General features: G+C 40.8%; 1 protein-coding gene across 4 annotated transcripts in view; it reads right to left on the bottom strand.

Moving 5' to 3' along the window:
• Positions 1 to 25,907, bottom strand: part of RAB5A (RAB5A, member RAS oncogene family) — a 33,640-nt gene extending 7,733 nt beyond the window's left edge. The window contains exons 1-4 of one of the 4 annotated variants that reach the window (XM_036332728.1): positions 25,713 to 25,892; positions 21,168 to 21,422; positions 934 to 1,085; positions 493 to 615 (exon numbers count right to left, since the gene is read on the bottom strand). In XM_036332728.1, the coding sequence (XP_036188621.1) occupies positions 493 to 615; positions 934 to 1,085; positions 21,168 to 21,330 (438 nt within the window). In that variant the 5' untranslated portion in view covers positions 21,331 to 21,422; positions 25,713 to 25,892. Of the gene's footprint in view, positions 1 to 492; positions 616 to 933; positions 1,086 to 21,167; positions 21,423 to 25,712 lie in introns of all 4 variants that reach the window. The other 3 variants (XM_036332727.1, XM_036332726.1, XM_036332729.1) reach the window with 3 other exon arrangements.
• Between the last annotated feature and the right edge of the window lie 357 nt (positions 25,908 to 26,264).

The raw sequence follows: 26,264 nt of genomic DNA, 5'->3' as shown, positions 1-26,264 counted from the left end.
GATTGTACTTTCTCTATTTTATAGCAGGGACCATTCCTAAATAGCTGTATTTGATAACATACAAACTGGATTTTTTGAGCCTTTTTTTAAAGGCCCCTTTAAGAACAATCACATGAGTGTAGATTATGTGTACCGCAAGCGTGTGGGTATATCTGGGTATGCATATGTGTGTTGATATATATGTTATTAAATAAACAGGAAAAGGTTAGGAAGGGTAGGATACAATCGGTTTTTACTTATTTCTGCACTATTTGCAAACAATTACTTTGTAATTGTTTAGGTCAACAAAATCTGTATCTATATATATTAAAATTATGTAAAGACATTAAAAGATTCAGGTTTATCATGAGGAGCATTTTATTATATATAGTATATCACGTGTTCAATACATTTTATTTACATGGTTTTTAAATTATAACTATAATTCAAGTATGGCTACAGAAGAATTTACAATAAATATGTGTCTTCAAATATAAGTTAAATTCAACATACCTGGAAATCAACAGCTCTTTTATTTGCAAGGTCAGCCTTGTTTCCTGATAAAGCTATTACAATGTTAGGACTGGCTTGCCTCTGAAGTTCTTTAACCCAATTTTTGGCTCTGGCAAAGGACTCCTGGGAAACAAACAAAAAAACCCCAGCTACTTTCAGGCACAGGATCAAAAAATGGCCAGTGAGAGTCTTTGTGAGACAAGGCTTTAAAGACTGTTCAAAGTGACGCTGGAAAGAAATTCTTAGGCCCTTTGAATTATTTAAGATACTTTCATCTTTTTTTTTTTTTAAATCAACTTTTCTAATTCAAAAGCTTTATGGAGAAATGTCATGCTTGGCTATAAAAAAAAGGATTTAAAAAGATCTTATCTCTAATCAAAATTCTAAATATCAGAAACGGACATTCAAACTAGTTCCATGATATTATGCATTTCTACTTACCTCATTTGTGATGTCATACACAACTATGGCTGCTTGTGCTCCTCTGTAGTACATTGGTGCTAGGCTATGGTATCGCTCTTGACCAGCTGTATCCCATATTTCAAACTTTACTGTTGTGTCATCAAGACACACAGTTTGCGTTAGAAAAGCAGCTGAAAGAAGAAAATGTCTGCAATAAGTTTATCATTTTCCCCCCTAAAATTTTCATAATACAGAAAACACCTGAAAACCTGATATATTATTACGTACCCAGTTAACAATGGCTTTAAATACTTGTAAGATCTGTGCTTCATAGCTGAATAGATGTGCTTACATATAAGAACTTTATAAAATCAGCTTGAAAGTCTCTTCTACATTGTTTACTGTAATAAATAAGCTTAATACATTTCTTAGTGTCTTACAAACTGTAACTTTAAAACTGTAAAACATGTTGACCACTGTCACCCCAATAAATTTAATAAAAAACTAAAAATTCAAGAAATACATTTATTAATATTCTTGAAAACGGGAGGGGGAAAATCAGCATACCTGTAACTATCATATATATTGCCAAACTATAGCCCCCTGGCTCCATTCTCCTGGTTATTAATGGTATACTCTACGGCAGTGGTCGGCAAACTCATTAGTCAACAGAGCCAAATATCAACAGTACAACGATTGAAATTTCTTTGGAGAGCCAAATTTTTTAAACTTAAACTATATAGGTAGGTACATTGTTATTAACTTAATTAGGGTACTCCTAAGCTGGCCTTTGCTAAAAACGTCCTCAATCTGAGGTACATTCGCTGAGGTCGACCCCTTCCAACTCTCCCATCCACACTCGTCTTGTATACTTGTTTCAGAGTTAGATGGGAGAGTTGGAAGGGGTCGACCTCAGCGAACACACCTCAAAACAATGTACCTCCTCCACGCTGAGTATCCCGCGGCCAGCCTGCGCCACGTCTCCCGTCGCCGGACCTACCGACACCCCCCACTTCTTCTAACGCCACTTCTTCAAAATAGACTCGCCCAGGCCGAAAACCACTTCTGCACATGGGCCACGAAGTTTCAATTGCACTGTACGTGCGTGCCTGCATGTGGTATTTTGTGGAAGAGCCACACTCAAGGGGCCAAAGAGCCGCGTGTGGCTCTCGAGCTGCGGTTTGCCCACCTCTGCTCTAGGGATTTACCCAGTTCATTACCACTAAATTAATATTTTTGTTATATTATTCCTTTAAAACATTGACACCTTGATTTTTATAATCATTAGCTTAAGCTACACTTAATTTGCTAAACATAGTTTCAATATTAACTCCTAGCTCTTTCATTACTTGCCACGAACATTTTTTTTTGGATTTGTACCTTTTCATCTTTTCCCTCAGATTTTAATTTTAACAATAAAGTATCATTTTATAATGACATTTTTGTTTTTGAAATTGAGATTGCTGTCAAATCTACAAAGTACCACTTGTTTTCTGAATTGCTTCATGAGAACAGTATAAAGTAAAATATCTATTACAAGTATACTTCTCTTGGCTCTATGAATAGCCATCAGTAAAGGCACCACAATGGACACTTACGAAAAAAAATCTGATTTATAAAAGGTAGGTTATAATCAAGTGGATTAACTTTAAAATAATGTGAGAGTAAACAACTAACCACAGCTAACTGCACTAAAGATATTTATGAACAAGATCTACACACACCCATTTTTAGCAGCATGCTGGCCAATAACCACACCTATAGTTCCTTTTGTTCATTAACTTTGGTAGTCAAATTCCTGCAGTTCTAGCATTCATCTTATTATGTTCCTCACTTTTTAAAAATATGCATTTTTATTGATTTCGGAAAGGATGGGAGAGGGAGAGATCAAAACATCAATGATGAGAGAGTATTGCTGATCCACTGCCTCCTGCACGGTCCTAACTGGGACTGAGCCCACAACCCAAGCATGTGCCCTGAGTGGGAATCAAACCGTGACCTCCTGGTTCACAGGTTGATGTTTAACCACTGAGCCTCTCCAGCCTTGGCTGCTCCTCACTTTTACTTTCAGCTCAAGGTGTGATCTTCAACTCCTCCCCAAAGAGCATGGAAGAAAGTTATTAAAATTTCCTAAAACTGGTCTATCTTGCAAGAAAATTATAATCAATTTTTGTAAACTGTACCAATTTATCTGATGGTGTCAATCCTTTGTAAGAGATTCAGTAGTTAATATGAATATGCTGACTGAGCCAATTGTAATTAGATATTATATATCATATTTGATATAACATTTATTTTTCTTGCTATTTTTTAAAAATATATTTTATTGATTTTTTACAGAGAGGAAGGGAGAGGGATAGAGAGAAACACTGATGAGAGAGAAACATTGATCAGCTCCCTCCTGCACACCTCCTACTGGGGATGTGCCCGCAACCAAGGTACATGCCCTTAACCAGAATCAAACCTAGGACCTTTCAGTCCGCAGGCCGATGCTCTCTATCCACTGAGCCAAACTGGTTAGGGCCTTGCTATTTTTATTAAGTCAATTGGTTCCTGGCTTCAGTATTAGCACCTATAATATTAATTTTGCAGACATTACAATTGGAAATGTATTTTGAGGTACATTCTAATGAATATTTCTGTGAATTCTCACAAATGTAGCCATACTTAAAATATACTTAATAATCAAGCCTCTTTTACAACACTAGCAGTAATACCCATTTTCTATAATCCTGTATTTATAGTAAAGGATACCGAGAAAGCACTTTTTAAACTTTCATGAATGGCTCTTCTATAGAATCAATAAATATTTTTAAGCACTTAAAATTTAGCCTCTAACATTATCCCTTTCTCAATAAAAGGGAAAAACAAAGGAATGGATCACAAAATATAAGCCTTTTCTCAAGTAAAGTTTGATGAAACTAAGAAAAATTTAGTTATAATTTGGAATTCAGACTTTGTTTTCTCTTTTTTATGACCACAAAGTACACTGGCAGTAAAAACATTCACTTACACTTTTGTAAGTCAACTCTAGACTCAGGGAAATAACTATTAGTTAAAGCTGCCTTAAAGCATATATAATCTGATTCTCAAACCGTTTACATATATCACAAAAGGCTACTGATCTTTTTTATTAATGCATGTACAAAAAGAAAATACAGGCAAAGAAATGCCAACAAATACATTAAAACAAACACACACACACACACTCACACAAACACACCATGACCAAATAGAGCTCTTTCAGATACACAAAGCTATTACACCAGGCTACAAAAGAAAAACTGTGTTTTATTTAAAAATTAGAGGCAACATGCATTCCTAATATACATATAGGATTTTTCCCTTAAAATTTATCAAGTGTCCACTCCATCCTTAAGTATGAAATCAGCAAAGCTCTTAGGCAGTCTCTCTAAATCTAGAAACCAAACAAGGAAGTCCACCATCACAGTTATTTATCATCTGGGATATCCATATAAAAGTAGTAAATTATTGGAAAGAGACAATTATTTGAAAGACAGGACTGCCATGAAAATCCAAAGGCATCAGCTAATGTAAAATGGATAACGAGTTCTTTAAATTGACTAGAACAGACCTTACCATGCACTGCCAATTACCAGGTTTTCAGTATTATGCTGATGGATCCCAATCATATTAACAAAGAACAAGAATCTAAGCAATTCCTTAGATTCCTCTTAGAAACCATTCTTCAATCCCACACCATCAAGTAGCTCCTACTTCTGTGCTCCCAGACTTCACTGTGCAATAACATATTTCATAGTTTTTTATAATCTGTTTAAAAGGATATCATCTTTTTCTTTTCCTAGACTGGAAGTTCCTTGAGAAATTACTCTTAGTTATTCTTCTCCACATACAACATCTAATATAAATCCCAGTTCATATAAATATTCAAAATGTTTGCTAAAAGATGTTCATATAAGTTATGTGGAATTATTTTTGGTCTACTTTAGATAACATTTGAATAGACAGTTCCCAAATGAGAAAAAACAGGCATTTCAAAAAGCCTCTATTCATGTTACTATATAACTATCAATCTCAAGCATAATATCATCAAAACCTTTTTAACTACATAATACCATACTGTTGCTCATGGTATGATGAAAGCATAATTTTGGGAGAGGAGAGAAAGACCAATTATTACAGGCCAAGGGAATGAGTTTTAGGATACATCTAAAACACATTAAAATAATAAAAGTGTTGTAGTGCCACAAGAACAAATATTATGGGAATAGGATAACTCAGTATTATAAACATTACATATTGCAAGACCATCACGATTCCCTAAAGTTCTCAAGTTTTCAAATACTACTAACTATAGCATTTAACTTCCCATAAAATTCAGTTAAGTATAGCTGACGTCTTCAAACCTTAGTGTTTGTAAAAATACATTACTTGTCAATTACAAAGTTATAAAAATAAATTCTGGCACTCAAAATATAACTACATCAATACTGTTAGCAACATTAACTAACCACAAACTTACCTGAATCTGCAAAACCACTTTAATATATCCAAAATGTCTATTTTCTGGCTAAGAACCATCACTTTCTTAGACCTCTTCATTTTCTCTTCACTTCCATCACCAGCACTAGCAGTTGGTTTTCTTTTCGGGCCCACATTTCACAAAGAAACAGCTTTTATCACTTCGAGAGTTACTGTGTACGCGACGACAAGTAGAGAAAAACAAAGCTGCGTTGAGATGTGGGTGCTGGCCTGTCTAATAGGCTCCCTTTTTGAGCTACATGGTCAGTTCCTATTTGCAAGCCTGGCAGCAAGCAACAATTCAGTCTCAGGAAAACTACAAATTACCGCATCATAGACCTAATCAGCTGAGAATACCTGAAACTGTAAATATTAAATCTGCTAATACCAAAGGCCTATAATCTAAGACCTTAATAAATAGTAATCAAGGAGCAGACACTGCAAAACAGTGGGCAGGGGAAAGACTATCCAAATCAATAGCATATCCAAAGGCCAACAACTCGAAAATAAAGTATAAACTAACAACTAAAATGATTCTACATGAATTAAACAGAACAGACTGAGGAACCAATACCACCCCAACCCTTAACAAATTATTTATCAAATTTGATAGAATTACTTTATTCGAATCGACAAAAACGAAACAAAACTATGCCTATCAGTCTCAAATAAAAATTTGAGACTAGGTTTGCAATGTATCATAGAACATCTTTAAGGAATTTTCTACAATGTTAACAGATTAATTTTTAATATGTGGAAATCTTATATAAATCTTACAAAAAATTACAAAAGCATTAAGGATAAATGTGTAAAAAAATATTTCACAAAAGGTACATAGAGAAAAGTCAATGTCAAAATCATCTTTAGAGCAAAAATATTAAATTTATCTCCTAACTTAAAAAAAAATGGGGAGGGGGGATGGCAAAAACACCCACTGCTAGTGATGCTGTACAAATGTTTTGGAAATAATTTTTTTTTTTAACCAGGCAAAGCCATGAAATGCTGGTACTTGTTAACCTACTATATCATGGAATTTCCAAAATATGGTATGGTGGGCAGGGGCAGGAGAGTAGGTAGAACAAACCTTTATGTTAAAAACGTTGTAAACTACCTAAATGTGTAAGTGAAAAGACACCGGTGGCTTGGTAAGTGTTAAGTAGCAATTACATAAAAATATGGTTATAAAGTGACCAATTTAATTGCCATAAAGTAAAATATATAAGTTCCTTGTAAGGATAAAGTATATCTATATAAAAACATTAATAGAAAAGTAAACAGAAAAAACTAAAATAATAGCAGTGTCCCCATAGTGGAATCATGACTGAATGTTCCCCCTATGTAAAACTATCAGAAGTGGTGGATTTGAGAACCTATCAAGCTAAAAATTAAAAATATAAATTGCTATACTGAGAGGAAGGACCTTTTTTACAGGGGGGATGGATCTCAGAAGATCAGGAACTTGTGATCATCAAATCCAAGTTAGACATTGGAAGTGATGTGTAGAGAAAGCAAAGGTTTTGAGACCCAAATAATTCAGTAAGAGTTCAATGGATCTGGAGCAAATTTCATGATGAACATCCAATCAAGAAAAATAGCAGGAATTGATTGAGCAGTATCAAGAACCAGGTACCACCCTGGCCGAAGTGGCTCAGGTTGGTGGGATGTTTGTCCTGTGCAATAAAAGTTGCTGGTTTGATTCCTGGTCAGGGCACATGCCTGGGGGGCATGCAGGAGGCAGCCAATCGATGTTTCTCCCCGTCCCCCCATCTAAAAACAAATAACAAACAGACACACAATAAAAATTAAAAATCTACACTAATAAAAGACAAACATGCAAATTGACCATACCTTCGCTATGCCTTAAACCATGCCCACCAGCCAATCAGAGTGACTATATGCAAATTAACCCAACCAAGATGGCGGCCAGCAGCCACAGAGCTGGAGCAAGCAGGAGGCTTGCTTGCTCCAGTGATGGAGGAAGCCAAGCTTCCCACTTGCCAAGGCGGCTCTGAGCTCCACTTAAAGCAACAAAGTTTCAATTATAGAAGGTAAATAAATCCCAGATACCTGATTTCAGCAGCCCGTGGCTACGGAGCTAGAGCGAGCAGGAGGCTTCCCTCTCGCTGCCATGGCCGGCTCTGAGCTCCTCTCAAGGCTACAAAGTTTCAATTATAGAAAGTAAATAAATGCCAGAATAAAAAAAGAAAAAAAGGAGAGGCTGGGAGCTTTTGTCGCCTGGGGGCTTGGCCAGCCCAAAAACGGCCCTCAGCCCCTCACCCAGAATGGCCAGGCACCCCAATGGGGACCCCCCATTCTAAAGGGGTGTGGCTATCCTGAAATCAGCAATCAGCCCCTCACCCAGGCTGGCCAAACCTCCATCAGGTGAGGGTCCCCACTGGGGGGGCTTGACCAGCCTGCAAACAGCCATCAGCCCCTCATCCAGGCTGGCCAGGCACCCCAGCGGGACCCCCACCCTGATCCAGGACACCCTTCAGGCAAACCAGCCAGCCCCCTCCCATGCACCAGGCCTCTATCCTATATAATAAAAGGATAATATGCAAATTGACCTTAACAGCAGAACGACTGGGAATGACTGGTCACTATGACACACACTGACCACCAGGGGGCAGACGCTCAATGCAAGAGCTGCCCCTGGTGGTCAGTGCGCTCCCACAGGGGGAGCTCTGCTCAGCCACAAGCCAGGCTGACGGCTGCCAGTACAGGGGTGGTGGTGGGAGCCTCTCCTGCCTCCTCAATAGCGCTAAGGATGTCCGATTGCAGCTTAGGCCTGCTCCCCGCTGGCAAGTGGACATCCCCCGAGGCTGCCAGGCTGCCAGAGAGATGTCTGACTGCCAGCTTAGGCCCAATTCCCCAGGGAGCGGGCCTAAGCCAGCAGGTAGGTGGACATCCTCTGAGGGGTCCCAGACTGCAAGAGGGCATAGGCCGGGCTGAGGGGCCCCCCGAGTGCACAAACCGGGCCTCTAGTAAAATAAAAAAAAAAATCAGGTATTAAAGTTATCAGTAAAGTTAGAAGTTGGTTTTCTAGGAAAATAAGTATCAACAGTAATAATGTAATGTAATGAATTTTCTAATACAGGGAAGCACTGACTTCAGATGATAAAACGTGGAGGCTCTGGCTGGTGTGGCTCAGTGATTGAGCACGGACCTATGAACCAGGAGGTCATGATTTGATTTTCAGTCAGGGCACATGTTTGGGTTGCGGGCTCAGTCCCATTAGGACCGTGCAGAAGGCAGCAGATCAGTAATTCTCTTTCGTCATAAATGTTTCCATCTCTTCCTCTCCCTTCCTTTCTGAAATCAATAAAAATATATATATATTTTTTTAAATATATTTTATTGATTTTTTACAGAGAGGAAGGGAGAGAGATAGAGAGTTAGAAACATCGATGAGAGAGAAACATCGATCAGCTGCCTCCTGCACATCCCCCACTGGGGATATGCCCGCAACCTAGGTACATGCCCTTGACCGGAATCGAACCTGGGACCTTTCAGTCTGCAGGCTGACGCTCTATCCACCGAGCCAAACCGGTTTTGGCGAAATCAATAAAAATATTTTTAAAAACTGTACACAGAAAATAGATAAATGGTCTAGAGCTGACAACAGGCAAAATAAAAACTAAGGCCACTTTTATTGCACATTAAAATTGTATGTGTATATGGGGGAAGTACCCAGTAGATTATGGTAGCAAAGCCTAGCCACATTTTCAGGGAAGAGTTACACTGAATTAATATGAGGAAGAGAAGGGGATACAAATAGATTAGGACAGAAAGCATACACATGTGACTAAACCAAAATAGAAAATATTGCAAAAGCCTGGCAACAAGATAAAGAAAGTTACTATTAATATATAAAGAGATGGCAATATCCCCAAAAGTAAACCCATCTTATGAGATGATCTATAAACATTTATAATATGGGATTCATTTTTAACACATTGTATGTGGGAAACGTACTTATACGTTTTACTTATACATCTTACGTTGACTGGTAGTAGAGCGCGGGACACGTATTAATACGTTTTTTATAGACTAGTGGTAGAATGCGGGTAACGTATAAATACGTAAACTAAAGTTATCGTAATTTTACTGAACGTTGCCATTTGCGCAAAAAATTAGCAAAAATGGCCCGCGCCACCTGTTAGCGCGCAATAAAAACTACCCACAATGTGTTAAAAATCAACGATCCTCTTGCCCAGCAGGCGTGGCTCAGGGGTTAAGCCTGCAAACAGCCATCAGCAAACAGCCGTGACCAGCAGGTCACGGTTCGATCCCCAGTGTGAGGGGTGCAGGAGGCAGCTGATCAATGATTCTCTCTCATCATTGATGCCTTGATCTCTCTTCTTCTCCCTTCTCTAAAATCAATAAAAAAATGTATTTTAAAAAATCAACAATCAAAAAAATAATTTAAAAAATCAATGATCATCTCATAAGGGATTGATATAATATAAAAAGAACTCCTCCAACTCAGCAACCCCAAAAACCCAAACCACCCAATTAAAAAATGGCCAAAGCACTTTAGTAGAGTTTCTCTAAAGAAACACAAATGGCAAAGAAGCATAGGGAAAGATGCCCAACAACACTAATCACTAGAAAAATGAAAATCAACGCCACTTCACACCCATCAGGACAATTATTATCAAAACAGAAAACAAGAATTGGCAAGGATATGAAGAAATTAAACTCTAGTGCATTGATGATGGGAATGTTAAATGGTGCAACTGCTGTGAAAAGTGGTATAGATTCTTAAAAAAATATTAAGCATAAGACCCAGCAATTCCACTGCTGGGTATATACCAAAAAGATGTGAAAACAGGAATTTGAACAGATATCTGTACATCAATGTTCATAGCAGCATCATTCATAATAGCCAAAGGTAGAAGAAACACAACAGTCCGACAAAGGATGACTAGATAAGCCAAATATGGTATATACATACAATAATATATTATTCTGCCTTATAGAGGTAGGAAATTCTGACATGTTACAATATGGATGAACTCTGATGACATGCTAAGTGAAACAGGCCAGCCTATTAAAAATTCATGGACAAAAATAGTATGGTATTGCCACGAGAAGGGATAGGGAAAAAATGAGGAGTTATTCTTTGGGTACAGTTTTAGCTGGGGAAGATGAAAAAGTTCTGAAGATGGACAATAGTGATGGTTGCGCAACATGAATGTACATATCACAGAACTGTAAACTTAAAAATTGTTAAAAATACAAATTTCCTATTATGCATCATTCAGCAACATCTAAAGGTAATTGTTGACAAATGAACTGCAATGTTAGGAACTATTAATGATACATAGGAGAGAGTCTGCATGAAGTCAAGCAAAACCAGGTGAAGATTAAGAATCATTTTTCCAACACTGTTAAAACTAATTCATGTGCTTAAAAAAAAAAAAAAAAATCCTCAGATCCAGAGACATGGAAGCATGGAACAGAGTGCGGAATTTTGGAGGGAAAGTGGGGGAGGGTGGGTGGGTGGGAGGTAATCAACCAAAGACTTTGTATGCATAACCCATGGACCCAGACAGTGGGTGGTAAGGGTCTGGGGTGGGGGTTGATGGGAAAAAAGGGAGGCATATGTAATAATACTTCCAACAATAAAGATTAAAAAAAATTTTAAAAATTACACCAATTTGCGTGCACACGCACACACACGAAAATAAATACATACATACATTCATCCTATCTAATAAAAGACATGGTAATTAGCCGTACGTCTGCTACCCTTCCCATTGGCTAATCAGGGCGATATGCAAATTAATTGCCAGCCAAGATGGCGGCCGGCAGCCAGGCTACTGACATGAACAGGAGGCTTGCTTGCTTCAGTGACGGAGGACTCCAACGTTCTCCGCCTGCCGCTGCTGGGCTCTGAGCTGCTAAGAAACATTGTTACAGCCGAAACCGGTTTGGCTCAGTGGATAGAGCGTCGGCCTGCGGACTGAGGGGTCCCAGGTTCGATTCTGGTCAAGGGCATGTACCTGGGTTGCGGGGACATCCCCAGTGGGAGATGTGCAGGAGGCAGCTGATCGATGTTTCTCTCCCATCGATGTTTCTAACTCTCTATCTCTGTCCCTTCCTCTCTGTAAAAAAATCAATAAAATATATATATAAAAAAAAAGAAACATTGTTACAAATACAGAAGCTAAACAAAACCCTGGGATTCAGAGCTGGAGTCGCAACAAAGTTTCAAATACAGAAAGTAAACAAAGCCAGAAACGTGCTTTCAGCAGCGAGGTCTCACAGCTAAAGTCAGCTCTCAGCTCCAGTGACAGCCATAAATCCAAGAAAAAAAAAAAAAAAAAAAAGGAAAAAAGGAGCAGTTGGGAGCTTCAGTCACCTGCCAGCCTGAAAACGGCCCTCAGCCCCTCACCCAGACTGGCCAGGCACCCCAGTGGGGACCCCCACCCTGAAGGGGGTGTGACCAGATGCAAAAAGCCATCAGCCCCTCACCTAGACTGGCCAGGCACCTAAGCGGGACCCCCACCCTGATCCAGGACACCCTTCAGGACAAACCAGCCGGCCCCAACCCGTGCACCAGGCCTCTATCCTATATAGTAAAAGGGTAATATGCCTCCCAGCACCGTGATCAGCAGAGCCACAAGGCCTCCTGGCCCCTGGAGCAGTGTGACAGGGGGCAGCGCCCAAACCCCGATCGCCCTGCGGCTCTGTGTGTGACAGGGGGTGGGGCCACAACCCCCTGATCAGCCCTGCTCTGTGCCTGATAGGGGGGAGCTCCCCAACCCCCTAATCGACCCTGCTCTGTGTATGACAGGGTGCAGCGCCCCAACCCCCCCCATGAGCCCTGCTCTGTGTGTGACAGGGTGGAGCCGCAATCTCCCCATCGGCCCTGCCCTGAGTGTGACAAGGGGGGAGTGCCCCAACTCCCTGATCGGCCCTGCTCTGTGGGTGACGGGGCGACGCCCCCACCTCCCCATCGACCATGCCTTGAGTGTGACAGGGGGCGGCGCCCCAACCCCCCAATTGGCCCTACCCTGAGCGTGTCTGAGGGTGGCATCGCAGCCTCCTGATCCGCCCTGCTCTGTGCATGACAAGGGGTGGTGCCCCAGCTCCCCAATCGGCCCTGCTCTGAGCCCGACCAGGGACTGCGGGGCAGGCACCTAGGGATTGGGCTTGCCCTCTGCCACCCAGGAGTGGGCCCAAGCCAGCAGGTCGTTATCTCCCGAGGGCTCCCAGACTGTGAGAGGGCACAAGTGCGGCTGATTTTTGTGCAAACTTTTGTGCACCGGGCCTCTAGTACATAAATAAATAAATAAAATCCTCACCCAAGAATTAATTTTATTGACTTTGATTTTAGAGAGAGAGGACGCTAGGGATGGAGGGAGGCAGTGGGAGAAAGAGACAGAAACACCAGATTTGAGAGAAAAATTGGGTTGCCTACCATATGCACCCGACCAGGGATCCAACCCACAATGTAGGTATGTGGCCTGACCAGAAATGGAACCCACAACCTTCTGGTGTACTGGATGACACTCCCAAAAAAACTGAGAAACCCGAGAGAGAGAGATTGATTGATTACTATCGCAGCTTGACAGTTATTCTAAAAGGACACCCAACTCTCCTAAGGGAATTCACTTACCAGGACATAGCTTTAATAAATATACTCTCAACATGTACTAGAAAACAAAATCAGTCTTAGGAGTTTGCGTTTGGTTAGTATTAAGTTAGTGCCCCAAGCCTTATCACCCTAGAATGAGCTGATAATACCAGTATTTGAACCTTCAAGGCTAAGAGGCACTAAAGGCCTCTTTACTTCACCAAAGGCACAAGCCTTAAGTCTTTACTCACTAGATTGGATTTATCTAACAAGGATGTAACAAATACAGAACAGGGAAGCAGAATGAAGGTACACATTACAAAGAGAAAAGGTAAAAACATGTGAGAAAGGGGAGAGGTTATTTACAAGTTATTAACTAGTATCAGCTCCTCCCAAATATGAAGACAGAAAAAGTTAATAAAATTAAGTTAGCTTTAAGATTATGTCTATGAAAGACATTTTATCTACAGACAACAAATACTTTATTAAGTAGCTTGAATATTATTAAATTTCTATAATATGCAAGGAAAAGATGACTCTGGTTTCTAGTTCCAGGTGTAAGGACCTTAGAAGTCACCACTTCACCCTGAAAAGAAGCAGAACAAACTGACAATCAACAACTCTTCTTAGATCTGTAAGACAAGTGAGGTCACAAACAATCTGCTACCCTCAAAACCGGAGACATAGGCAAATATAGAAAATCACACCTCAGAGCAGAAACCTAAGGAAACCAGTGCTCAGGTAAGAAAACATGAACTGTAACTGACAAATTGCTGGAGGTAAGGTGCAAACAAGTCTGAGTTAAAAACTCCAGGGAAACCCAGTTTTAGTAGGGGCCACCACACGTTTTTGAATTTTACCTACAGGAACTTGATCAGGTTCTCACAGTAAATATCAGAGAAAAATCCTCTTGTATTCTTGGCAGGGTGAGGGAAAAGGACCCATTTTGAAATAAGGCCTTGAGGACATATTAATTGAAACCTCTAAAACTGAAAATATAAAGAGCGCAAAGTCAGAAAACAACAACTACAACAAAAAACCCCAGAACAGAATATCCAAGGAAAAATTATAGATCCAGGAAAGTCAGAGAACGGCAAGGAAGATAAGTGCTGAAATATCTACACTTAAGCCTATCATTTTCAAACTATAGAAAACCAAAAATAATGTGCAAGGATAGTGCCCACGCTATTTTGCAAAGGAAGCTTCTTTCCCCCTTCTCTTTGGTGATACCCTTTTTCTTTCTGACTCAAGAACCTAGCACTTGATGCTTCCCAGACTTCAAGGGCATCTCCCAGACCTTTACAACATTACTGGCCTTGAAAATGACTCTAATGTTTAGCAATAAACCCATCCACGAAGTGAGCTTAAAAATTCTAATAATGGATCTGAAAATTTTACAACCCAAGAATGAAAAGGAGCAAATTAAAGAAGGGAGAAGAGACAGGGGAAGACTCTAACCCTAGAGTAATAACAGTTACAGGAAAACTGTAGTCCCAGAACAAAAGTATCTATGCCAAGCAATGCCCCCCAAAAGTAAGAGTACCTCTACAGGAGAAAAAAGAGATGAAAAGACTGAAATCCTTTTGATCCCACAATATTTAAATAAAATTATTTCTGGTTCAGTAACCACATCTAGAAATAGATCTTACAGAAATAAGTCCAGAGGGGGAAAAATTCCATGAATATATCCACTATTACATGATTACCTAAAAGAGCAAACAAAAATATAAACATTAACTGCCCAACAATAAGGGTATGGTTAAAAAATAAGGTAGAGTGTAAGTTTTTAAAATAAATATGACTACAATCCAGAGTTACTGAAAAATAATTACCATTAACAAATGAAATAGAATACTATAGTATTACTATTATAAGTGAATCTATATAAAATATCATAAAGTCATAAATAGTTCAGAGAGAAAGGAAATACAATAGGTTATAAAAATATGAAAGTATACTTGACCTCACTCATAATATGGAAAATTTATACATAAAAAGTGCAGAAATCAATGCATATAAGAATAGAAAAGACTGACAAGTATGATGATACTCTGAGTTAATAAAATTGGGTAATAGGCATCCTATGCATTGCTGATGGGGACGGCAGTTTGGAAAATTTTATCAGAATTACAAATGTATATAACCTTTGACAGAGTAATCAACTTCTAGAAGTTTATACTACAGATACTTGAAATACGTGAGAAATGACTATGAATTAAGTTATTCACTGCAGCACTGTTTAGAGCCAAAAATACAAAACAATGTGCAAATCCGAAACTAGAGAACTGATTAAGTATATCCATGCAATTGCATACTGTTACAGCCAAGAAAAATGAGGATGCTTTTCATAAAATGACATGGAGAGAAACTTGGCAGACTGTATTTTCCAACATGGTTGCAATAAGATTTCCCACAGTACACTATTCTCATAACACAACACTGAAAATTCCTCTCTTAAATCTGTTTAAGCTTGTGACTAGAACATGCCTGATACTATTTATGTGACTTTTGGGGCTAGGCCATAAAAGGTTATCCATCTTCCACCTGGTACTTTTGGGACACTCATTCTTGAACCCAGCCGTCATACTGTGAGGAAACCCAAGCCAGGTGGGTGAGACCGCCTGTAAGTATTCTGGCTGTCAGCTCCAGCTGAGGGCCCAACAAACTGCCAGCATTAGCTGCCAGATATGTTGACATGATTTTAGCCCCAGACTGACTGCAATCCATGAGAGATCAGAAAACCACCTAAGCCCACTCAATCCCCAGTACATAGGAGAATAAAAACAGCAAATTAGTGAATCAAAAGAGTTCATTGAACAACATAAAGATGGTGGTAGTTAATTATAGGTAGAATTGGCAAAATCATTTTACTAAACAGCTTTAAACACTTCAGCACCACCAGAGGGCATCAATGGATTAAGTGAGATACAGTAAAAACTGTTTATGATCCCAATATGTGAAATAAATTTTAAGAGGGAAAAAAGGTTAACTTGTATTGATTGTATTGTTGAATGTGTCGGAGAGTACACACTTTACAAGTTGGCTCTAGAAGAATTCTTACTTAGCTCAATCTGCTCAGTTTAAAAATCTGTACGCAGGGCTTATATAAGTGTTTATAAAAGGGTGCCAGGATAAGAACCGAGCTTACTGTATCCTAAAAGAGCAAACAAAAAATATAAGACAATGTGTCTCCTAATTCATTGCAATGTTTAAGTAGCCACATATAATAACATTTTAGTCTGGAATACTGGAAAATAATTGATGTTAAGATTATTAAAAGATAATTTTAGGTTGAATGGGTATAAATCTTTACAACTTTCTTGATTAATAAAATCTATCTCAAATACTGAATATGTACTTTCTAAAAGGAAATAAACTATATATATAAAAGCCAAGCGACCAGGACTGGTTGCTATGGCACGCACTGCAGAGGCCAACTGGCTGATCAGGGCCCCGACTAACCGCCCCCCCCATAGCCCCCCCCATAGCCCCCCCCCCCGCCAGCCCTGCCCCCAATTGGCCCCCATGGGGCGGGCTGGCCGGACCCAACCCATGCACTGGGCCTCTAGTATTATGCATAAAGATAATATTCTTTCACTGAAAGCCAAATGATTAATTTACACAAATTCTAACTCTTGCTGTATCAGAAAGAACAATGAATATTTCAAAAACCATTTTTCTCACTAACCAAAAACCATATACTGGTAGTCTGTCTCTAGGTCTTATGTCCTTTCTCAAAAGTACTTTTAATCTAAAGCAATGTGCAGATGCAAAAAGATAAAGGCAAGTAAATAAATGCCCAGATTACAATTATACAAACAAGTCTTTCAGAATGGCAGTAGTGGAAAGTTTACTACTTCAGGAAAAACATGAGCTTTTCAGATTTAAATTTTCTAGCTGGCTTTTATTTCTCAGTTTAGGAAGCAACTTTAATATTTGCATACATGTAGTATTCCATTTAAATGTGTAATTTCTCCCTCTGAGAAAACTTCCACAAATAACTTAGTTGATGTGGGTGGCATACATTTAAAGTAATATACATGACTAACCACTTTTGTGAAAACTAATTAAGGGGGAGAAAATTATTAAGATTTTACCATACTTAGTTGTAAATACTCATGTTATATACTTGAATCAAACTGCAAAACCATCACTATTAGAAAAACTCAACTTTAGGACATAATTGCTTATAGTTTTTTAAACCTTATTTGTTCCTGTAATTTTTAATGAGAAGCTTTACATTCTGCTAATCTGAGCATAAAATTCTTGAACACTGTCAAATGCTAAACTGAATGCTATGCACCAAGTAGAAGAGTCACAATTCCAAAATAATGGCATGTCATGACAATATAACAAAATATCATTAGTGATGAAAATGCCTCAGCAAAGGCCTGGCTGGTGGGGCTCAGTTGGCTGGAGTGTAGTCCCACATACCGAAAGGTTGCAGGTTCGATTTCCGGTCAGGGTATATACCTAGGTTGTGGGTTAGATCCCTGGTCAGGGCACATGAAGAAGGCAGCCAATTGATTTTCTATCTCATATCAATGTTTCTCTCCCCGCGCCCTCCGCCCCACTTCCTTTCTCTAAAATCAATGGACATATCCTCCTGTGAGGATTTAAAAAAAAAAAAAAAGGACAGCAAAAATATATGTGATTAAAAAAAAAATTATGTGATGGTAGTGGTAATAGCTAACATTTATTAAGCATTTTATTCTGAGCTTAGGCATTGTGCCAACAAATATATAAATATATATATATACTTTTGTTTAATCCTTGCAAAAAGATCTTTCAAGTTAAGTACTACTATTTCCATTTCATAGAGGGAAAAATAAAGTTGGGTATGACTTGCCTAAGATCACTGGTATGTACTAGAGCTAGAATTTAAAATCAAACGGTGGATACAAAGTCTACCACTTTCTTTAAAAAGAAAATAAATAAATTCTTTTTTTATTGATTTCAGAGAGGAGAGGGGGGGAAGGGAGAGGGAGAGACATCAATTATGATAGAGAATCAGTGATCAGCTGTCCCCTGCACTCCCCACACTGGGGATTGAGCCCGCAACCTGGGCATGTGCCCTCACCAAGATCTCCTGGTTCATAGGTCAATGCTCTACCACTGAAACACACTGGCCAGGCTGAAGTTGGTTTTAAAAGCCTTATTTGACCTGTATAAGCAGAAAATATTAACACATTGTATGCGGGAAACGTATAAATACGTAAACTAAAGTTATCGTAATTTTACTGAATGTTGCCATTTGCACAAAAAATTAGCAAAAATGGCCCGCGCCACCTGTTAGCGCGTGATAAAAACTACCCGCAAACAATGTGCTAAGAAAGCTTTACAGGCAGGAAATAATAGTAATAATAAAAATAAAACCTTTTGGAAAATTCATTAACAAAATGTATACAGCATAATTGGTATTAAATAGAAAAGGAAATTATATATATATAACTAGTGGTGGCCCGGTGCACGAAATTCGTGCAGAGCTGGGGGGGGTTGAGGGTGGGGTTCCCTCAGCCCAGCCTGCATCCTCTCCAATTGGAGCCAAAACCAGCAGTTGGACATCCCTCTCACAATCTGGAAACCCTGGCTCCTAACCACTCACCTGCCTGCCTGCCTGATTGCCCCTAACTGCCTCTACCTGCCTGCCTCATCTCACCCCCAACAGCCCTCCCCTGCCAGCCTGATCTCGCCCCTCAACTGCCCTCCCCTGCCAGCCTGATCGCCCCTAACTGCATCTGCCTCAGCCTCCACCACCATGGCTTTGTCCAGAAGGAAGTTGGATGTCTGGAAGATGGTTGGTCAACCCAGTCTAATTTGCATATTACCCTTTTATTAGTATAGATAAATTATATAGGATAGGATTGCTCAAAAAAGGTGGGGGGTGGGGGGAGCCTTTTTCAGCAGGAGGAGATGCTCTTCATAATTCCTATACTTGGACCGAAAGCCTGCCATATGCACTATACTGCCAAACTGGTCATTAAAAAGTTGAAGCACTATCTTACACCTTACACCAAACAGCTGTTGCCCTTAAAACCCCTCCTCAGCCCCCACCTTAGGTTCTGCCTTCGCAGTTCACCCAGATTTGGTTCTGATTTCTATGCCAGTCAGCGTCAAAAGCGCCACCTCCTAGGCAGCCATCTTGTGAGGGTGTGAGGATTAATTTGCATATCACCTCTTTATTATATAGGAGGATTATCAGAGAACATCTACATTTATGATGCCCTGATATGGGTTTTTTTTTTTTTTTTAAACATACTTGAGATGTCATTAAGAAAAAATACGAGCCTCAGAGAGGGCACCAAAAAAGAAAAGAAAAAAACCCACACATTTTGATGATGATCAGAGTATCCAAGACAAAAACAAAATGTCTACTCGCAGACTTCTCAGGCTCCAGCAAACTTTCTCAGGAATTAAATTCTGTACTATAGTATTTCAGTGTTTTGATTATTTTAATAACATGTACTGTGAAAGGGATGGGGGGCTAGCATATAATAAGTCCCAAACCTATTGGGCCCAAGTATTTCTCCTAGAATACATGTGCACTTTGGGAAATGCTGCCACTGACAATCACTTGCTAAGAAACCAGTTACAATAACTAACTTTCTGCACCAGTTTAAGGTAGGTGGACATGACCTACAAGTCTTTAAACTATTTCTACTACGTCAGCCATTTAATTGTATTAACAAAGAATGCATAGTATATTGCTCATTAAATATTCTAAAAATACCAGCATTTTTGTGATTCAAAGTAAAAGCTCCATGATATGGACTACATTTTTCTTTTTTTAAAGAGGTTTTTATTGGTGTTTTTAGAGAGTGAGTAAGGGAGAAGGTGAGAGAGAGAAACATTGATGTGAATGAGTACCATAGGTCAGCTGCCTCCTGCATGTCCCCCACTGGGGCTCTGGGCACGTGCCCTGACTGGGAATTGAACTGGCAACCTTTTCGGTGCACAGGATGACGCCCAACCAAATGAGCCACACTTGCCAGGGCTGGACTACATTTCTGATGCTCATCCATTACAAAAACACAAAACACTAAAACAACAAATAGAAGAGATGGACAAATACTATACTGCTGAGTCTATTAAAGTGGGAATACTACTTATCTAGTGTATTTCTGTATACAGGGAAAATCCAGGAGGTAGTAGAGTTCTGGAATTTATCTTCCTGGACGGGTCTGAGACTATGAATAAAATTCTCAAGTGTACTTACTTGAGAATATACACTAAATGCACAGCATAAAATTATGCTTCTTGAAAGATGGAATCTAAGAAGCTGCCACATGACAGTGGGTATATACCTTACATATTTCAAAACTTTGCCTTTTTAAATGTATAAGGTTAGAATAAATTCATATACATCTGAAAAAATATAGTATTGTTTAATTGCATACTCCTTGCAAAATATTGTGAATCTTAAAGCTTTTGTGGTTCCTCTGACATTATCTAATCCAAAGCTTCCTTTGACAGATGAAGTTAAGGACCCCCCCCCCCCCCCCCCGCCAAAAGGCTGTTCTGCACCACCCGCTATATAGTTATGATTTCTTTGATTAAATTATTTAATGTTCTTTCTTCTAACCACAAAACTGAACGGTTAGTTGTCTCCTCTTTGTCCTACATATTACCTTCCTCTCATCTTGGTCCTACCAAAACCATTGCATGCAGTGCTTTTTCTACTTCTTCCCCCTCTTCATGTCCCTCTCCATTATAACTCACTTTTTCTCTTCCATCATCCTAGGAGCATTCTTAAATGAGATTAATAAAACTTAATTTATTTTTACAAATTAGTGTAATTTACAAATATTTAGAATTAGAAGTTTAAGATTCTTTTACCATTCTAAAGCCAATAATTCAGCACACATCTGTAGTAATTTGAAGAAGCTTATAATTATCAAGAAGTAGATACCAGATAAAATCTCATTACTTGGAACATTAATTCTACTCTTGTCTAAATCTGTATTTTAGCTCCCATACAATGATCTTAAGGGTAACCAGAAAAATCAAAATGTAAAAACTATTATCTTAACAAGAATCAAGGTAAATTTTACAGCTTGAGGTATACTGAACAGCTCTTTTCTTCACTGTGTTACCTATTTAGGAATTCATCATCACACAACTGAAATTGCAAAATCAGTTTTGCCAATGTGAATCAATTAAATGAAGGGAAAAAAGAACATCTTACCCCCAATGGTACTCTCTTGAAACTCATGAAACTGGCCTTTCACAAAACGAAGCACTAGGCTTGATTTGCCAACAGCAGACTCGCCCAAAAGTACTAGTTTGAACTGGCATATTTTATTTCCAGTATTTGGCCCGTTGGGTCTTGTTGCTCCTCGATTAGCCATGTCCAAATTCGAAAGAAGTCCCTAATTTTAGTCTCTTAAATGAACTTCCAGGATGCAAGGTGTCAATTTTTTCTTTCTGGAGGCAAAGAAACCTATAAACAAACAAATGAGTTAAATACATAAATCAATAAAACAAAACATAATATTAATCACTTTAGTAAATTTTGCCTATAATATATTATTGTATAACAATTATATCCTTGCCCTAGCTGGTTTTGCTCAGTGGATAGAGCCATTGAAGGGTCCCGGGTTCAATCCTGGTCAAGGGCACATACCCTGGTTGTGAGCTCGATCCCCAGTAGGGGGGCATGCAGGAGGCAGCCAATCCATGATTCTCTCTCATCAATGATGTTTCCCTCTCCCCTCCTCTCTGGAAATCAATAAAAATATATTTTAAAAAATTATAACCTCTACTGGACATTGAATGCCATTGAGTTTAAACATCCTCCCAACACTCAAAGGTTTTGGGTTCAATCCCCAGTCAGGAAACATACAAGAGTCAACCAATGAATGCATAAATAAGTGGAACAACACCCAGCTGGTGAAAATTTTAATTGACATCCAATATTATGTTAGTTCCAGGTATTCTGCACAGAAATTAGACATTTATACAACTTAGGAAGTGATCTCCCTATAAGTCTGGTACCCACCTAGCACCATACAGTTATTACAATACTAGTGCCCTGGTGAACAGATTTGTGCACATTGAAAGAAAATTATAAGGTGGCCAGCAGGGTGGGACTGGATGAGATGGGCCAGACACGCCCTGGAGTCAACCTCCCGTGGCCCCTCCCTCCCAGGCACCTGGGGCGGAGCCACGGCTTGAAGATCGTCAGTGGAGTGACTCGAAGGTTGTCTGCAGAGGGTTCCCTCCAGCAGGTGGGGTCCTTTGGCCTGGCCTGCAGGAATCGGGCAGAAACTGGCTCTCCGACACCCCCCGGGGAGGTCCTGGATTGTGAGGGTGGTTCATGGGTGATGCATCCCGGAATCAGACTCTCTCGTCTCTGGTTCCAGATGCATCACCCTTGAACAAGTCACGGCAGCTCAGAAGCTCCTGCGTTGAGTGTCTGCCCCCTGGTGGTCAGTGTGTGTCATACCTACTGGTTGGTCGCTTAGCCTTTTATATGTATAGATTATTGACTATATTCACTATGCTGGCCTGCACCCTCTCAGTCTGGGACCCCTTGGGGGATGTCAGAGAGCCTGTTTAGGCCTGGTCTGCGGGGATCAGGGACCCCACCAGTGCACAAATCCGTGCACCAGGCCTCTAGTATGCATATAAGATTTTTGGTTCATCTCTTCCCACCCTCCCCACTTCCCTCTGAGATTCAACAATTTGTTCCATGTTTTCATGCCTGTGGTTTCTGCTCCTGCATTGAGTGTCTGCCCACTGGTGGTCAGTGTGCATCATAGCTACTGGATGGTCGGCCAGTCGGCCAGTTGCTTAGGCTTTTATATATATATAGATTTTTGACTATATTCACTATGCTGTACTTTACATCTGCATGACTATTTTGTAACTGCCAATTTGTACTTGTTAATCCCATGAACAAAAAAGATTTTGGCTTCCAGGTTTGTATGCCTAACAGCTGAAAGATTTAAAACTGTTTCCTCATGTGCTCAAGTACACATACATTGACGTGTTAACAGTGGTTTCCTATGTGGTGAGCTTATTAGTGTCTTATTTACACTTTCTGTAGTGTTGGCGCCAACAATGAAATATGTCATTATTTTCTATTTAATACATTTAGAAAAAACTAGCCTGAACGGCAACTCCTGTCTTCTCTTATTAACTAGTAAAGCTAATTTTCAATCTGAAAGGAATTAGCAAACATTTAAAGAATGATTTTCCAGTCCTGACTGGTTTGGCTCAGTGGATAGAGCATCGGCCTGTGGACTGAAAGTTCCCAGGTTCGATTCCAGTCAGGGGCATGTGCCATGGTTGCAGGCACATCCCCAGTGGGGAGTGTTCAGGGGCAGATGATCGATGTTTCTCTCTCATCGATGTTTCTGACTCTCTATCCCTCCCCTCTCCCTTCCTCTCTGTAAAAAATCAATAAAATATATTTAAAAAAAAGATTTTCCAATCTACCTCCAAGTCAAACTTAAAGTTCTTTTTATCCCATCTGTAATCAAAACCTGATCATGTGCTTACTAATGCTATTAAATCTGACGATTCTCTCCCTATAATCATTATTTTAAAAATATCTATTTTTAATAATTTCAGAGAGGGAGAGGAAGAGATAGAAACATCAATGATGAGAGAGAATCATTGACTGGCTGCCTCCTGCATTCCCCCTACTGGGGATCAAGCCAGCAACCTGGGCAAGCGACGTGCACCAGAATTGAACCTGGGACCTTTCAGAATGCAGGCTGACGCTCTACCCACTGAGCCAAACCAGCTAGGGCAAATCATTGTTACATTTCACTTAGGTACCTCATAAGAAATGTGCCTTCCCCATGAAATGAATTTACGTAAGAATCTCTCTTGAGTCAAGACAAGAGTCAAGAGTCTTGACAATGAATTCATTAATAAACACATCCAAGAGAACTTACATTAGAGACAATAAATGTCTTACCTAAACAGCAGCTTGGAAGAGTCCTTTATGGGTAACACACATATTTACAGATTAGAAATAGGTCTAACTGCTTCCAAACAATGGGGATGTAAACAACGTAAGACTGGCCATACAAAAGAGAACTTAAACTAAGTGATAGGTTCTCATTATACTATTCTCCCTATTATCTGCGTATTTAAAAATTCTTTCAAAATAAAAAAATGCTCCAATAGAACCCACCCTGCCCCCCAAAAATGCCAGATTTGGGAATCTAATTTGGCTGGCCATACCAATTTCTGCCAAAGCAAGCTCTTTGATTTCCAATTCTCTATTTCCAGAATACCTAATTTACATAGCTGCTGTGAGAATTAAATGAGAGATTATATATAAAATCATCTCCAATACAGTGGCACATGAAATTACAAATTGATAGAAGCTCTTTGATGAGATAATGACCAAGTATCAATAGAATGTCATGTAGACTAAAAATGCATCAACATACCATCAGATATTATACACAATAGCAATGGAAATATTTTCCAATTGTCTAACTACCTTACAAAACAGCAAATTAAACGATTTAAGGAAAACATGCTCTGAATTCCCACGATACTTACTAAATTTCAGATTCCCATTATAAAAAAAAATTATAATTTAGCTTTGCCTTCTATTGATTCTAATTCGCCGCAGGCTTCCAAACAGAAAATAACTAAATTTAATTATAGGCAGTCACCTTAACATTGTGAAAAATTATGTGCATTTATTTGCATTCACTATTGAAACTTGTTTTGCAAAACAAAGATGTTTGCATAAAGCGCCATTTTAATCTTTCGAAAAATTTTTAACTGGTTTTCTATCACCAAAATTGTATTGATAACAGCAGCTACCATTTAGTGGGCCTTCTACTGTACCAAGCACTACTCCGTGACTTTTGCTTACAGCTCATGCTCCTATTTGTCTCTAGTTTACATTAACAATAAAGTCTCTGGGCTGTCCTGAATTGTCACAGAGGGGTACAGGTGTTATTTTTCTCTCCCTACTTCTTAAGTGAACGGCAACTGATTCCACACTCTGACCTGCACTCAACAAGACAAAAACCACAAACGTGAATGACGACGTGCAGGGCCTAAAAGGTCCGAGTCTATCGGGGGTAACCAGCTTCCCCCCGACAGCCGAGCAGGTCTAATGGTCTCCGCCCAGGGAGCGTGTCCAGGGGCCTAGTGGTCTGGAGTTCTGCAAAGACGCGGGACACCACCTTCCTCAGATCAGACAAGCATCTCCAGACAGCCTATCTTGATGGGCCACCTCCTCCCTCCGAGGCCCGTCTTCGGAAGTCCAAGGGTAGGCGGGGCTCCCCGATTTCACACCTGCGGTAGGCCCCGGTTCCTCCACAGAGAACACCTGAACCACCGGTGCTCAACTCCGGGTCGCCGGAGCCAGCGGGGCCCGCCAGGCCCCTGGGCCACCCTTCCGGGCCTCTCCCCTGGAATCTGGCCTGGTTTGGGCCGTCGGCCCCCTCTCCCCGGAGACCGCCAGGGCCCCGGGCCGGCGAAGCCGCGGCCTCCAGACGCCTTCGCGGCGCCATCTTGAGAAGGGAAGAGGGTGACACCCGCCGCTCCCTCCGCCAGACCGCAAATCCTGTTCCTCCAGAGCCTCTTGAAGGAGGAGTCCGCGGGGCCGGCAGGACGAGACGCCGAGTTCGACAGCTCTCTGGTCCCGGGTACTGGCGCGCGAGAGGCGGGAGGGGCGGGGGGCTCGGTGCCGGCAGGGCCCCGACAGGCTGGGGCCGGCAGATCGCCCGGGGTCCCGGCCCGCCCCGGTTACCTGAGACCGCAGCTCGCAGGGCCGCGGGGCGGAAGCTCCTGGCAGCAGCAGGTCCCTGGCGGAGCCCGAGAGAGGCTGTGGCTTTGGCGGCGATGCGTCTCCTCCTCGCGCCGCTCCCCTCAGACTGGACGGTGCGGGGCTGGCGCCGTGGTGCCGCCCCCGTCGGCCTCGGTCCCCGCCTCTCTCCGCTCCGCCTTCCTCTTTCCTTTCTCCTCCTCCTCCTCCGCCGCCGCCGCCGCCGCCACCGCCACCGCCGCCGGCGCGCGAGTTCCCACTAATTCTTCCTTCTCCTCCCCCTTCCTCTGCCTCCTCCCCTCGGGGCGGCCGCGGGCTCCTTCGCGAACCAAAACACAAACACTCCAGCCCCAGCGCAGAAGCCACTTCCGCCGCGCGGCGCCGGCCTCGCCGCCACGTCGCCGCACGCAGCGAACGAAGCCCCTACGTCACTTCCTGTCGCCGCCAGTCGGACCCCGCTCCGTCAGCTGCCCGGCTCCTCTCCAAACCCTCCGGGCGGGCGCTGCTCGCCGGGCGCGGTGGGCGTGTCACGTGGGC

This window comes from Myotis myotis, unplaced genomic scaffold, assembly GCF_014108235.1.
Source record: "Myotis myotis isolate mMyoMyo1 unplaced genomic scaffold, mMyoMyo1.p scaffold_m19_p_13, whole genome shotgun sequence".
NCBI lineage: Eukaryota > Metazoa > Chordata > Mammalia > Chiroptera > Vespertilionidae > Myotis > Myotis myotis.
This window is presented reverse-complemented; position numbering and strand designations above follow the sequence as displayed.